The sequence below is a fragment of the Ammodytes marinus genome (assembly GCF_949987685.1).
Source record: "Ammodytes marinus genome assembly, chromosome: 14".
Taxonomy (NCBI): Eukaryota; Metazoa; Chordata; class Actinopteri; order Uranoscopiformes; family Ammodytidae; genus Ammodytes; species Ammodytes marinus.
The window spans coordinates 25,145,531-25,161,032 of record NC_137218.1 but is presented as its reverse complement, the minus strand read 5'-3'; the positions used below and the strand labels follow the sequence as shown (position 1 = coordinate 25,161,032).

The following is a 15,502-nucleotide window of genomic DNA, read 5'->3' as shown; positions in this document are numbered from 1 at the left end:
TAGCCTACTGTTTTACCCGTAATGTGTGTTAACAGCTTTACATTTAAACTCATTAGCCAGGGCAGCACGCTCCTTCAAATCACCAATACTGCTACAGGTTAAGTGGAAAAGGCGATGGCACTTAAACACTGCAAACGGAGGAGCGCTGCCCCTAAACAAAAGCTGCCTCTACCAGACCCACCTGCGCCGCATATTTGATCAACACAAGACTAACACATTTTATTCATTCACATTAATTAGACCCTCGTTCTGATGATAAAATAAGCGTAAGAACAAAATATATTAAGGGTAATAAAAAGGTACAGACATTGGCTTTTTAACGGATTTCTAAGTCAGCTAGGCTCATTGTGACTATATAACACTAACCATAAGCATGACTGCCATCAGAACATGTTTTACACTGCATTAAACACGCTCATTAAGAGTGTAGCCAAATGCACTCATGTCTGGAATTGTGTGGCTGCACATTTTACACTCAGGAGCATAACGTGTGAGATGGCAGCAGGAAGCAGCTTGTAAAGTCTTATAATAGGGCCTCCCAGCAGCGTTCAGCTCAGTCATCAAGATGATATCAGCTCTGGAACAGCAGGCCCACGACAAACCACACAATGTCTAAAGTCTGCTCTTACAACGCTGGCTTCCCAACGCCTCGACTAATAACTGTGTCTTTGTTTCCGCTGTGGGACAAAAGCCATCTTGTGTAGAAGAAGTCTGAATACTGGAAGAGCATGGTGGTTAGATTGACATAATGCCCTCTTTGGTCACTGATGGAGACATGTGTTACAGTAAGAACCTCTTTAAGGTTTACTGGCAATGAAATGTGTATTCAGAGCTCATTCAGCATGATTTTTGTTTTTTCAACGGATGGCTCATAAATTAGTCATACTGTAAGTCACCACTAACCCAGCACAAGCTCCTTAAAAGTCAGAATGAAAGTTAAGACAACGTAGCATAGAAATGTATGAAAGCACATCCCCGAGTCGCCCTGAATCTAACTGGCAGATAGTTCCACACCGGTAGTTAGATTTAAGACCAGAGGCTTTCAAACGGACCCTGTCAGACAGAGGCTGAAAAGAGGAGATTCAGCAATTGCACTGTTATAAATATGAAGAATTTTCTGGACAGTACACCATGAATAAACATTTTTATCCTAAAAAAAGAGCATAATATGTGACCTACAAATCATAAATATGGTATTTGGTGGAATGGCCTTTACCTATTCTACAAGTAAAAATAATATACAGGTATATTTCACAAACAAGGACCATTCAACATCATTCTATTGAACTGTTTCCACACACCATTTAGACCAGTAACTGTCTCCAGCACTAAAAGTTGATGTACTGACTAAGTACATTTAATGATCTGTCTATGAAACCCAAGTAACACACTCTAGGCCGTTAAAGGGAATACAATATAGAAGTTGTTGATTTGATTTGAAGGAAGGGAGTGCTGCAGGTCTGCTGACTTTGTGAGAAAGACAAGAAGTCTATCAGCACGGTCAAGTCGGGAGTCGAGGGTCAAACATGTTACCGCTCAAAGATTTACTCTGACAAAGATTTCCTTTAACGCAGCCCCCTCACAAACTACGGCAACTGGTCTGAGTGTTGTATAATGCTGTGGGAAGCAATTGTGAGTCTTTCATTGTTCCTTACTAAGCACTAATGTTGCGTACATGAGGAGGAGGGCAGAATGTGAGGTCGCCAAAAGTGTGTGACTGTGTGGGACGGCTGGTCACAGGTGAACTGAGCTCTGACAGGCAGGCGTGGTCCAGGGGACTGGGGGGTCACTGCATGCCCCCGCATTGGAGAAACACAAGACTTTAAATGGAGAAAGTAATGGCACAAGGGCACGCTCATTAGGAAATAGAGACATGACTTTCTCTGTGTTTGTTTAGGAGCCCTTTGGATGTTTCATTGGCAAACTTGTATCATTAAGCAGCAAACAATTCTTTCATGTCTTAGGTGTTGGGGAAGCTTGAACTTTGGAAATTTGCAACTGAATATTAGAGATGAACTAAAATGTTGTTTTTGCCTTGTGTTTATTCACATGAAATAACTCAGCATTAAAAAAGGGTGGAGACGCCTGCTCTCATGAGCCACATACTGGAAACAGGATTCCAAATCCCATTTCGCAAGAACCAGAGCTGTGAATAAATCATGTATGCTACTCATTTCCCCGAAACTGTATTATGTGCTTACCAACCCTGTAAAACAAAACACAGTAAATCAAAAATAAATATTGAGACATCAAAGTGTGTGATTGCCAAGCAGGAATTTGCCAACAAGCAGCCCCCCTCAGACAACAAATGTGCATAAAGGCATACTCTAGACTCAAATAGTTTGCACAGGCTGGCTGAGCTGTGGGACAGGGAATGTTGCTTCAACAACAGCTGGGTAGGGAAACCATCTGAGCCCCCCCACCTCCCCCCCACACACACACACACCCCATGATGGAGCTGCACTTCCATCACCTGCTCAGTAAGGAATCCTTGATGGGTTTCCGTGGGAAATACCAGACAGCCGAATGACTGAGCATTTCATGCCTCCCATTCTGTTTCCAGGCCCCGTCAACTATGCCACCCCACGCACACTCACACAGGAAGTAAAGGTGTGCTGTACACAGTTACAGTATGAACTACTGCTCCGGGGAAACAATGGCTAAGTTCCAAAGTGCTTTCATGGTAAGAATAGAGGACAGCTGGCGACCTCGGTCGTCTGCTGTCTCTGCCTGCATCAAACTCAATTGCTGTGTGGCTGAGCATGGCAAACATGTGATGTCCTGTTCAAATGTTTTTTTTTTTCTTGAGTGAATCTTTTTGATCCTACAGCTAAGAATGCAAGACTATTTTACTAAGCAGATTACAACGCACTCCCTGGTGTGTACACTACACGCTACACAAAAACCTGCACACATCTGGAGCTTGGTCCAGAGAGGAAATCCAAACCTCCTGGAGTTTATCTCGGTCCAAATCATACAGATTTGCTGCTTTACAGCATCAATAAGGAATGATGCAGGGAAGCAAAACAAACAAATGACTGGCTAAGTCATTTTAAGTGAACAACTTTAACGTTAGTCACAGTAAGCAGAATATTCCATCAATTAGAAACTAGAGTCAGTAGTCTGCCTGTGGCCTCCAGTGAGAATTATCCAGACTGTGTGCTCAGCAGGACCCCTCCCAATAAACCATGACCACCACTGAATAGCAAAACGCCAGGCTCTGTCTGCAGTTTAATACATTAAAACAATTAAAAAATAAAGTATGTATGTGTTTAAGTCTTAATCATAATATTGTTGTACTTCTATGTACAATCTGTCATCACAGCAGTCTCTCAACGCAGAGCTGCCAACTTCTCAGTGAAGGAGGTTGCCACGCTAACAATGGCCCCAGAGGAAGACGCCCACAGATGTGAACACTGATGATGTTGAGTGTTGATGATCTGAGATAAAACTGTACTGTAGTGGCTCAGTTCTGCATGAGTGATCCTTGGCGAGGGAAGGGAAGGGTGGAGCGGGTGAGTAGGGGGGCACTGGCTGCTGGACGGAGGCCGTTCACTAACACTCGTCAGCACCCAGATACAGATCCCCTCTGAAAAGTCTGGTGGAAAGCTCACAAAAGCATAAGATCCTCGTTCCAGCTAAAAACCAGATTGGGCCAGAATGAAAAGCTGTGAGGGAGCTCTGGGTTCAACTTTGGGGAGGAGTGCAAGGATTTGGTTGCCTGTTGTAGGCTTCCCGTCTTGTTCACCACCACATATCATGCAAATATTCTGAGGCCTAGTGTGCACACACCATAAACTTGACCCTTTCTGACTAAATGGCTTTTGTTCTTGTGTTTTCTGCTGTTGTTTTTTTTGGTCCTCCATAAATTATTCGTTGGCTCTTTGCCTTTGTATGTTGAATATTTTAGGAACCGCCGCACATCTGTCTTGATTCTTGGGTTTAGGGATATCACTTTGAGACATGCCTTTGTTTATCCATACAATTATAGATGAGCAAGACAAGATCTAATGTGACTGATCAAGACACTAGTCGAGGCACCTTAAAACCAGGTACAAGTCTGTCTTAGCAAGGGTGAAACCTGCTGTTGTGTAATGTTCCACCTTCAAGTGGGTTCACAGTACGTTGGGAGTACTACTGTGAAAACAGTTGTACCAAGTTAAGAATTGCCTCCAGCGATGTGTCACTTGGCAGTCAAGTTGCATTGTGTGTCGTGTCGGCAGCAAGTGTAATGAATAAGACAATATCTCAATTTCTACTGCTTCACTTTGTTTTAACTCCAAATGATCACAGACAGAGCTGGGCTCGTTCATGTGACATGACAGCAAGTTCAAAAAGGATTGTCCTCATAGTCCTGCTTTGATTTTTTTCTCCTTTTAATTTTGTACCCATTATGTGTAGTTTCAATTAGGAGATTCACAAGGGACAACAGTGGAAACAACTCTGGCCTTATTACTGTCAACTTACAGTATGTATTTATTATTGTTAAAGCGAAAATATACAGCTATTAATAAACCTCTGACTGTTAAGATATCTGTAACTCTGCTGCTAGAGTAGTTCTTAGTCTTGTAAAATCCCCTCTGTGTTTATGGTGGCGCTGTGAAGGCTGGCACGGTCCTGTTGGGTTCTTTTAAGGTTACTTTTTAAGCTTTGATAATGGCCATTGTATAAATAAAGTAATCTGACTTTGGTCTTGTGAAAGGAAATGGCAGAGTAGATAACATCCTCTCTTACAGGATATGAGGTTTAATGTTGAGAAACTGACAATTTAGTTTAATTACAAACTTAACGGCAATACCATCAGGAAATCCCTTAACTCAGATGGGCTGTGGAATTTTCACAGGCTCATCTTCTGTTTTTATGCCATTTATTCCCCTCTTCTTGTTTTCCATCATTTAGCCCAGACCAATACAGAGTACAGTGTTTTAAAAAATACATTTAAGTACTGTGCTGCCTTTTGTCTGACAGTCTTGTTCATGTCAACGGTTAACTTAAGTCTCCATTGTTGTTTAGTAGCTAAAATGATATAGAACAGTCACAACTTAATACACACATCTCTGATCAGCTTTGAGGCTGTGGCCTGACCAGTGCCCTGACAAACCACTGAGTCACCATGGAATCCACCCACATTTCTTTCTCCTCTTTCACCTCTATCACAGAAGGCAAGCAGCCCCACATGCAAAGCCCCCTTCTATTTGAGCTCTCAGACAGGGGCCAGCAACCATGTTACAAACTCGCAGCCTATGTCTGGCATCCTGACAAATATGTGAGGCACCTACTTACCCAAAGTATGCCCTCACACACATATGGCAAACAGCGCTGTGTGGGCTGAACCTCTCCTCCAGCACCATTCACAACAAAGCCTAAAAAGCATGGACAATCCAGGCAGCCGTAATCTCTTCTGACAGGATCGAGAAATTCCATTAATGCTTCTAGATATCAAGCATTTTACCTCACTTTAACTATTCATTCCTGTTCCATCAACCCACACTTTGAACGAGGACACACAGTGGTAGCAGGGGGAAGAGAACAAGTTTTCCAAAATGCCCACTTGGCCAGAGTTTTCAAAACATTCATGGTTGTAGTGTCCGGTTGTGATGTTTGCATGTGGACAAAAGGCCAAACCGCATATAAAAATAGATAAGGTCATGAATATATACCCGTGTACGACGTGTGGACATGGTAGGGCTGCAGGATATATCGAGTTTGTAAGATATATCGATATAAATCCAAAGGGGATACAAAATTGGACACTATCGTTTACATCGATACACGTCATTCTGCGCTAAAATAATTAGTTTCTGCCTCGAACGTCTGTGTTTTCCTCGCATCGCATGAAGTGTCTGTGTGTGTGAGACTTCCAGAGGAGTGAGCCCTCCCCCTCCCCTCTCTGATTTTCTGCACATCTCCGCTCCGTTCACAACACAACAAGCATGGAGGGAAGCTAGCTAGGCATAGTGACACAGCGCCGGTAGAATTAAACCAAACGGCAATATAACAACGGCTCGTTTACTTGGAATCGGCTCTGATTTAAAAGAACAGACGAGTTGCAGAAGCGGGGCGTTTGTAGAGAATGACAGAAACACGTTGCAAACGTTGCAAAGCACTGCCAATCTCTTCTAGCATTTACAACAGCAGCATGAAGTAGCGCGGGTAACTAGTTTTAGGTTGGACAATCGGCGTTCTGACATTCATCGGCAGCGTTTCTAAGGACTGTCAACACATAACTTTACATTGAAAAAGCTGACACTGTGTCCAAAGCGACTTCCAATTAGTTAATTCAACCATGAGGGAGCAAACCCAGAACAGCAAGAAGCATGTAGCTTATTAGCTTCAAGCTATTTTATAATTTTTTTTTAGACCATCATATTCTTCTTAGCCAAGGTGCAGTTGGAAGTGAATGTGTTTTAGCCTGTAGTGGAAGATGTGTAGACTTTCTGCTGTCCTGATGTCAATAAAACAGAACTGATGTTTTTCAATACCTCCATGCAGACTTTTTATCATTGCATTTGTAATATTATAGGCTAAATGTCATGGCTCATGTATCAGAATCATTTTAATGTAAAATGTGTAGGCCTAATTCATTATTTAACAAATTAATAAATAGCTTCACACATCACGAGACCAGAAAATACAGGACACACCTCTTGAAATGTTATATTAATGCTTAAGCTATTTTATATGAAAATATCTATTGAAAATCTATATGTTTTTCCTCAATAGCTTTATATCGAGATATATATCGTATATCGCCAGTCAGCCTAAAAATATCGGGATATGAAGTTTTGTCCATATCGTGCAGCCCTAGGACATGGCCTCAGATAAATGCCATTTGGATAATTTTCTGTGAAAATATATCATCGTGAGCTCTATAACAGCATAGCAGTGCTATCAATTCCAGCTCAATCTCAACATATTTAGCACAGAGTAGCCCAGAAGCGCTAGGCCTGACACCATATGGCCACATGGTCTGGTCTGGTTACAATCTGTCAACTCTATCTGTCCAGTCAGCTGAATGCATTCTGACAGTGCTGGTGGGCTTTCTAGTTTCTACAGCAGCAGAGCTATTGCCCATAGCTACAATACAGCGTTTTTAGTTTACTTGGCAAAATATGATGTATGCTGTCTACTACTCTCATTTACTCTCATTTAAAGAATACTTGAATATTTCTGGAAATAATTATTAGCTTTTTGGTGGAGAATTAGATTGATACCAATCTCAGAAGGCTACAGCAAGCAGTTTAGCTTAGCATAAAGACTGGAAAACACTGTCTAAATTTATAGATATACGACTTACTGCACCCACGAAGCTCACATGTTATATATTTTTCTTGTTTCATTTGTTTCATCTGTACAATTTGACATTTACTGGGGGTTATGTGGCAAACTTTTATTGGGCTCCGAGCAAGAACTTGTTGCTGGGCAACCAGTGGAGACTCCAGGAAGTTACTGCTCCCAGCCAAGAAATAGTCCTTTAAATAATCCCCAGTCAGAGGGAGAATTCTACACCGGTGTGTTTGAATGGATTGAACAAATGAGATATTACATGTTATTCAGTAAGCTCAGTTTGAAGGTGCTATTTTGGTTAGATTTTGTTACCTTCTTTATAGCCAGGTCAGCTGTGTCCTCCTGTTTCCAGTCATTGTGCTAAGCTGAGCTCAGCAGCTGCTGGCTTTAGCTTCATATGAAGTAGACATTAATGACAGTGGTATCTTCACATGAAAGTATATGTAAGAAAGTACCTCTCCCAAAATATTGAACTAATATTGAACTTCCTTTAATATGAAGAAAATACATCTTGGGTTTACTATGACTAGTTATCAAGTGTAATGTGTTCTCAGAAATAGTCAGAGACATTTGAATACCTTTAGTTAGATGAGCTATGGCAGTTGCAGTAAACTAATTTGAACCCAAATCTAATTTGTGGCTTATTTTCACAGTCAGCAGTGTCTTATATTATTTTAAACTGAACTTGAGACAGTGTTAAGAATGCCTGCAGATGATTTGATGCTGAGCTTTTACCTCATTGTGCCTTAATGGTGAATGTCTCACTGAGGTGATACAACCAAAAAGCCGATACGGGGTCAGCAAGAAACATTCTACAGAGAAATGCACTGTATCACCCCACCCCCCACCCACACAAGTTAATCATCCCTTAACTGTGTCATGTCTTACCCCAAGCACTCTCCAAAACCCCCTCCCTGCAGACTGTCCTGCCAAGTATGGAGCTACTGAGACCCTCTCTGAAAAAATGAAGGCTAAGATCAATCTTTGACATGGGATTCTAACCACTAATGATAACTTTGTCTTGTAGAACTTGCTTGTCATTCCTACTCTACAATGAGTACCGAGTCTGGAGATGCCAGGCTTGCAAGCATGTAATAAATAATTTGCTCATTTTATTTATTTTTAAGCTGAGAACATCAAGGTCTAGGTCTCGCTCTCTGACCAAGTCCCATCTATCATTTCTAAGCTGTGCTGTTTAGAACCCATTTAGCACTGCCTCCCTGAAGGGTGCCAGTAACTCACCCGAGGTCCTCTTTTTTGACATTTAGTGTCTTTGCTAAACTGGCTGGATTTACCCCAAACCATGAGCACGGCCCCCTGTCAGACAGCCCTGCTTTAAACATGGACATCACCACAGCATGAGCCTGAAATGATTTAACATTCTGGATGTTACACGCTTATTATTTTGATAGCCACATATCTTGCGCCTCCGCAGTAGCGTGTAGCAGACCTGACATGTACCTGGAGGTGGTGGATGGAATTGTGGAAACCCCCTAGTTATAGGGTAGAAGATGGAAGAAAGGAAATGCATGTTTGACTGTTTCTGATTGAAAGAGTGCTTGTTGTAATAATAATGATGGACCAATCTTATTTGCTGTGGATCACAAGTACAGCTCTTTAGATGAAATCTCAATACGCTGCTGCAGCCTGTCTGTTAATGCTCCAAAACAGCATGAAGTGGAAAATAAGTTTGTTGAAATTGTAAGCCAAAACCAGCGTAACACCGTCCAAGGCTCCGATACACATCAGGACACTCCCAAAAAGAGAACGAGATTTACACGAAATCTCCAGATCTCATTTCTGATGAACAGGTCAAAAGGACTGTGCGGTCATATATTCTCTTGCCAAGAAAAATTCTTCAAAGTCATTTTAAATTCTCATCATCCTGAAGTCTCCCTGCTTTATTTCTTTTCATTACTGAAACTGTCAACTCCAAGGAAACTTAAAAGCCTGCCTGCTGACCCCAACTCATGCAAAATGGGGCAGCAAATCATTAAGCCAGACACTGGCTACCTTTAATGTGGATGTCAATATTTTAGATTGATTTAAGGACTCACCTGCATTTGGTTCCTGCCATAATTATTAGTCCTTCAAAATCCATGTGACCTGACATTGTCAGGATGAGTTGTAATGATGGTTTATGTTCAATGTTCACACACCGTACACATTTAAAGGTCACATATGGCTTTTCAACATTATTATAGATCCTGGTGTGACTAGGCAAGTTAGTTTCAAACCACAGTCGAACAAAATATAAGTGTGTTTTGTTGACAATCATTATAAAACAATGACTGTTTTAATGGTGGGCCCAACGGTTTGAGATGAACTGTGATCAAACACCTGATGTTGTCACGTGATTCTGCCTAATGGCTATTTTTAGAAAATAATTGGCCTTTTTGGTTGCAGCCTGGTAAACAAAAGATGAATCCGGAGCGATTATCTGGTTATGACTCTCAGTGGGAGAGCAGCCCCGAGCGCTTTCCTTTCAGAGCTCAGCCGCATGTAGTTCATTGCCTCTGCCATGTCATTAATGAAGCCTCTAATTATTTCACTAAGCTGACAGCATCCCGATGTGTGATCGATAGCAGTCCCTTTTGACATATTGATGCACTCCGTCAGAATCCAGTGAACCCAGGAGCATAGCTGCTACGGCACTTCCTCCCTCCAGGGACTATGTGAGCGTATACAGTAGATAAAGATCACCCAACAGGAAAACCTCTCTGAGCTCAGGCAGACAGTGCCGAGACATCTCAGAGATTATCCTGTTGATCTGGCCTAAACATACAATAATGAGGTCTTGTCAAAACAAACAACCACTTAAGCCTTCTATTGAGGAAAAGCCGTCATTTCCAAAAGCTCATTACCCTAAACAGGACCACAATTAACTTTTTTTTTTCTCCAGAATATCTGACCAGGTTTATGGACAAACCCTGACATTCCATTTCCTCACAGAGAGACCATTGTAATATTCCGTTTTACGTATGGAGTTTTGGTTCAGTACATGTAGTGCCCTGGGGCAGGGTTGTAGGTTATGGCCGATGCTTTTCTCACATGGTAGTCTTATTGACATTTGAAGCACGCACATGCCAGGGCCATTTCTGTAACGTGAGCGTGTTAGTGTTCAGCATCTGCTGCTGCTTGCTTGCAGCGAGTGAAACACTGATGTGCTGAATCCTTCTCTGTGTCAAGTTAAAATGGATTTGTGTCTCAGGAGATGTATGGTCACACCCAGCTTGTTCATTTAAAAGCCTTCAACTTGCAACACTGCTGAGTTTTCTTCACAACTCTCCCCCTTGCTGCTCTGACCTCAGCCAACTCATCAACATGGCGCCCTTTTATCTCTAAGGAAAACAGGTGCTTATGATTGTGACTCAGTGCACATATGATGAGAAGGCTTGGGCCTCCATGTGTTTTCTATTTGGAATGCTGCATTTGCTAACACACACATACACACACTCAGGTTTGGGAGGGACGCAGCAGATATTTCTGGTTACGCCTGCGACTCAAAACACCACCACCCACGCCTGCTCAGCTGTTTGGGCTCATTCCACAGCACAGGCCATGTGCCACTTCCACTTTATCCCATGGAGGGACTGTTGTTGCACATCTATTTAAACGGCTGACAGCAGTGGTTTAAAAAGAAAACGACAACGCAATTGTGTGATTTTGTTAAAGTTATTACACAATCCTCAGTTATCCAATAAGCACAAACACGTTAATTGCGAAATGCAGAATTATTTCCTGTTGTAACATCTAAACTGAGACCAAAGCAACTCAATGTGTTTAGTCAACTAAATGCCACTCAAGTCCACGATGTTTTCCACTGTAAAACATTGTGATGGGAGGGGGCAGGAATTATGGACTGCAGTCATGCCAGCCCTCTCTCGTCTTTGATTGGGCAAACTGGCCGCTCCGATATTTAAAGTGCGACCGTATTGTGAGCTTTACGGTAAATGCTAGTGTCATCTTCTCTCTTTTTCAACAGACAACTGTTACTGTAAGGGAGTCTTACCTGGAGGGAATATTACATTTAATTGTAGGCTACGCATGCAACCCGCATACCCTGATAAAGTCTTGAAGTGACAAAAATAAACTAAGCATATTTCAGTGTAGTAGCTTAAAGAAGCCACTTCTAAAAGTACCTCAGGATACCTTCACTGCTGGACGTTTTAAGATATTTAAAAAAGACTCGCCCTTGATTTGCTCAAGCAGGCGCAGAGCTATTTTAAATCACTATGTGGCGATGGTCACGAATCCACCGCCGATGGATGACACCATCGGCCCCATCGACCCAACCCTAATGCCACTGACACCTCGGGGGGCGTCAGGAGAGAACAACTTCTAACTGATAAACAAATGCTCAGCAGCCAGGGACTTCTTTTTGTTTGTCTGTCCCTGTTCCACTCTGCCATTTACTGTCTCTGCAGTCAAATGTCAGACTGTATGTGACTTGCCCACGGGGGCCGTACATGCCATTCAGAGAGTGCTCCAAACATTTGCTCACAAGCTCGGGGTGGGGTAGGGGAAAACATCTGACAACATGCACCTCCTAGGGGAGCCACTATCCACAGTTCTCCACCCCTGCCATGCCAAAACGGCTATGCCACACATGCCACACGATGAGGAAAGGCAGACACTTGGCTTTCTCATTTAGACAAATGTTTGAAGATGGGAGCAGGGTAACGTCACCCGACCAGCATCCCAGTTATGTGTGTGTGTCAGCGGAGGTTCAAAGCTCTCCCACTGGGTGATGCAATGACTTATCGGCAGAGAACACAAGGGGAGGCTCGACAACAATCTAGCAGACAGCTTCCTCCCTTATCTTATCCATTCAGATAAAAGAGACGGGCTGGGAATGGATTGGGTTGACAGCCACAAGTCAAAGAAAAAGATCATTTCAAGCCATAGAAATGTAAATTGCCCATGAAAAGAAATCATTTGATAAACTTGAGCAGTCCAAAAGCTGATAAACTGCCTTTGCAAAAATGAGTCTCCTTTTTCGGGTTTTACTGTAATCGTGAATTGTTTTGGCACACACAAGTGAAAATAAATGCAGCAGCGAGGTCTGAAATGTACAGATGTCCACAGGTGTTTTCTTGTAGGAGTCAGAGCAAATGATCTCAAGGTTTATATTTTGCTGAGCACTAATCTACTTTGAGCATCTTCCAAGCTTCCACATATCTTGGCCATGCTCTTCTTCACTTGGCAGGGAGGATTCTGGCAGCTGTCGGCCTAAAGTGCGAACCACTTTCTTTGGGAATATTCAAAGTGAAATTGGCTCAGGTGAAGAAGCCAACACTGGTAAAAAAAAAAAGTCAGTGCATTCCATTAGATGAGAATGGAAAGTCCGCTGTGAGCATGTGTACTTAAAATAACAATGGCCCCCTCGTCTTTCACTGCGCTGACAGATGACTGGGCTGATATTTGCAGCTCTGTTCAGTCGGTGCTGGGTTTACCCTTCAAGTGGTATAACCGGGGTTGCGTGGCCATTAAGGTGATATAGCTGCTACCCATAGAATGTCATGAATTGAAAATAACAAGCACATCTCTCACAGACACAGAAATAACAGCGTGACCTACAGACAGAAGCGGACTTACCACTAGGCAAAGATAGGCAATTGCCACTACCAAGGAGCCCCATAAAATGCAATTTTTTATTCTTTTCATATACTCACCTGTTAATTATTATGTCCTTCTAAAAATAGATCATCTAAAATTACATCAGAATTCATTTTTATAATACATCAAAAATTTAATTTAGAGTAGAGATTACAAAAAAGATTATTAAAATATACAAGAAGCATTTTAATTACAGTCAGTATCTATAAAGTGGCTATCTGCTATCTGTAGTAATTCGTTACAAGGCCCGCAGTCAGCTTTAGTCTAGCCAGATTTGTCGTGCAGAGAGTGGCGATGCTGGCTGGGAGCCACTCGGCCACATGGTTAAGCCCTGTCCAGGCCAGGACAAAAGAAATTCTTAAATCTTTGGCCAGCTTACTCACTCACTACCCCCCTGAAAAAAGTCAATTGTGCCGCTACCATGGCTGTCACAGATTCACTCAGGGGAACATCATTAAGAGTACTGACTTGGAAATGTATCGCCTACAGAAGAAGAAGAAAAAAATCAATCAAACCATCTAGCACACAGCCTCCGGGTGTGTCAGTAGAAGAGACAGTGTTGATAGTACAGCAACAGATTTCAAACCAGCTCCGATGCCACCACTAATTAAAGCAAAGAGAATAAGCCAATTCACACGCATGAGAGATCACAGGAGATTCTAATGCCTGTGCTTCCCTTTCATCTGTACGTCTGTCCTCTCACCCCTCAGACATATTCAAGCAAGGTGTAAAAACCAGAGAAAAACCAGCACCACATTTCATGGCAAACTGTTATGGTGAAATGTATGACCAAAGCCCGGTAGCCTAATTCATGTATTGAGCAGAAGAAAAAATGTCTTATAACATTTCAAGGTGCCGTGCCCTCATTCTGATCCAGACAAGGTTCAAAACCATTTCCTGAACGAAACCATTAAATGTGTGGCCAAGCAGAGGATATATTATTTTGTCTATATAAGATATGCAACGAGGGATAAAAAATAAAAAGATTTCTAACATGAAGCAAATTGTATGTAAACAGTTGTTTTTACATAGGCCTAATCTTCGTTTGGGACCAGCTGAGAAAAACCCTTTGTCAAAGAGGAATTTAACAAAATCATGTGTCAGCCAATTGCCACAGCACAGCAACAAGTGGCTCATCGCTTTAATTAGATAAATACCACGTGAGAAACATTCGGAGGAGTTAATATGTCCTCCTTAATCACAGAATGTCACCTATGAGGAGCAATTTAACTCAGCAATTCTTCCAAATATCGTCCAAACACGTGCGTCACGTCACTTATCATTAAAAGCATGATAAGAGATTTTCCTCTGCGTTACATTGAACTCAACTGCTTTGTTAGGCTACAGGTGAGCGTGTGTCGGACTGATAAAGTGGAGTTATGGGGGTCTTGAAGAGCGGAAAACTGAGTCGAATTGATTTTCGGACGGCTGTTTTTGTTTAGCAGCTCGGCTCTGGAGCGGTTTGAAAGGGTCCGGAGGAAGGGGGTAGGCATGGTGTAGCGGTGGGGGGCGCTCTCTGGCCTGGCTGGCTCCTCCCGCAGGACAGCCTGCTTTATTCCACCTCAGGAAAAAACCGTTATCTCCGCATCACTACTTCCAACATCTCGGCCATCACCACCGCCGCTCCGGAGCGACGTTAAATAGTTAACGGCGCGGGGCAAAGAAACTCTCAAGCCTCAATTCAAATAGGATACTATGTTAACCCTCTGTTCAAAAAACTTGAGAGGCTGAAACTTTTTCAACGTGAATGCAAAAATAAAACAAATAAACAATGTATCCAACCGCTAATTGATGAACTGAACCTTTCGCCCAGTCGCCCCCGCTATGCTAATACGTGGCTACGTCCACACAAGTCGTAATTTAACATGAATAAAGCAGTGAGGGATAGTAAGCGATGGATGGGATAAACAATAGCTGTATAAAAACCAGCGCTCGAGCTCGAGCCGTTGGCTACGTTTGCCAGTCGTGTTGTTGACAAGTTGTATAAAAAATGACGACTACATTTGTCATTTCGTTCGCGTAGGCTAAATAATAACTACTTCACGTCAGAGAGAGCTAGTGATCTTGCTTGTCAGTCCGGCTTGACTTGACCGTTAGTTGAGTCCAGATAGGGTTACTTGTGAAGCGGAATCTATTTAAACAACGCTAGCATATCTCGACCAAACAGTAGCAGAAAGTAAAAAGCATTTGGCGTCTCACTCCTCGAGGAGAGCAGGGGAAAACAAAATAAAGTTTACGTGCTTTTTGTACTTACAGTGAGTTGAGAGGAGAGTCAGGAGGCAAGCCAGACGTGTTTTCGCCATCTTGGAGTCGATGCAATGTTCGCTTTGACTGGCCGTACATGCGCAAAGTAAACCACAGAGCTTCGGAGTGGATGCAGACTGGGAGAGAGACATAAGCAGTGACTGAGCGCGAGCGAGCGAAAGAGGGAGGGAGGGGGCATGTATTATATTAGGTTTCCATAGCTACCGAAAGCATCACTCACGCGGACAAGAATTTATTGGTGACACGATGTGGGAGGCTTTTTACTACTGTAGCCTAGGTAGCCTAAGCAGCTGCAGCTGGGAGCTCAGATAGGAAACCACCAGCCTCCAGT

At 42.6% G+C, this 15,502-nt stretch overlaps 1 protein-coding gene across 1 annotated transcript in view; it reads right to left on the bottom strand.

Moving 5' to 3' along the window:
• The window catches only part of LOC307260288 (junctional adhesion molecule 3B-like), a gene marked incomplete at its 5' end in the record, with an annotated part of 38,181 nt that extends 22,879 nt beyond the window's left edge, over positions 1-15,302 (bottom strand). Inside the window, one exon of the mRNA XM_080040488.1 lies at positions 15,161-15,302. Coding sequence (XP_079896614.1) covers positions 15,161-15,302 — 142 coding nt within the window. The remainder of the gene's footprint in view (positions 1-15,160) is intronic.
• Between the last annotated feature and the right edge of the window lie 200 nt (positions 15,303-15,502).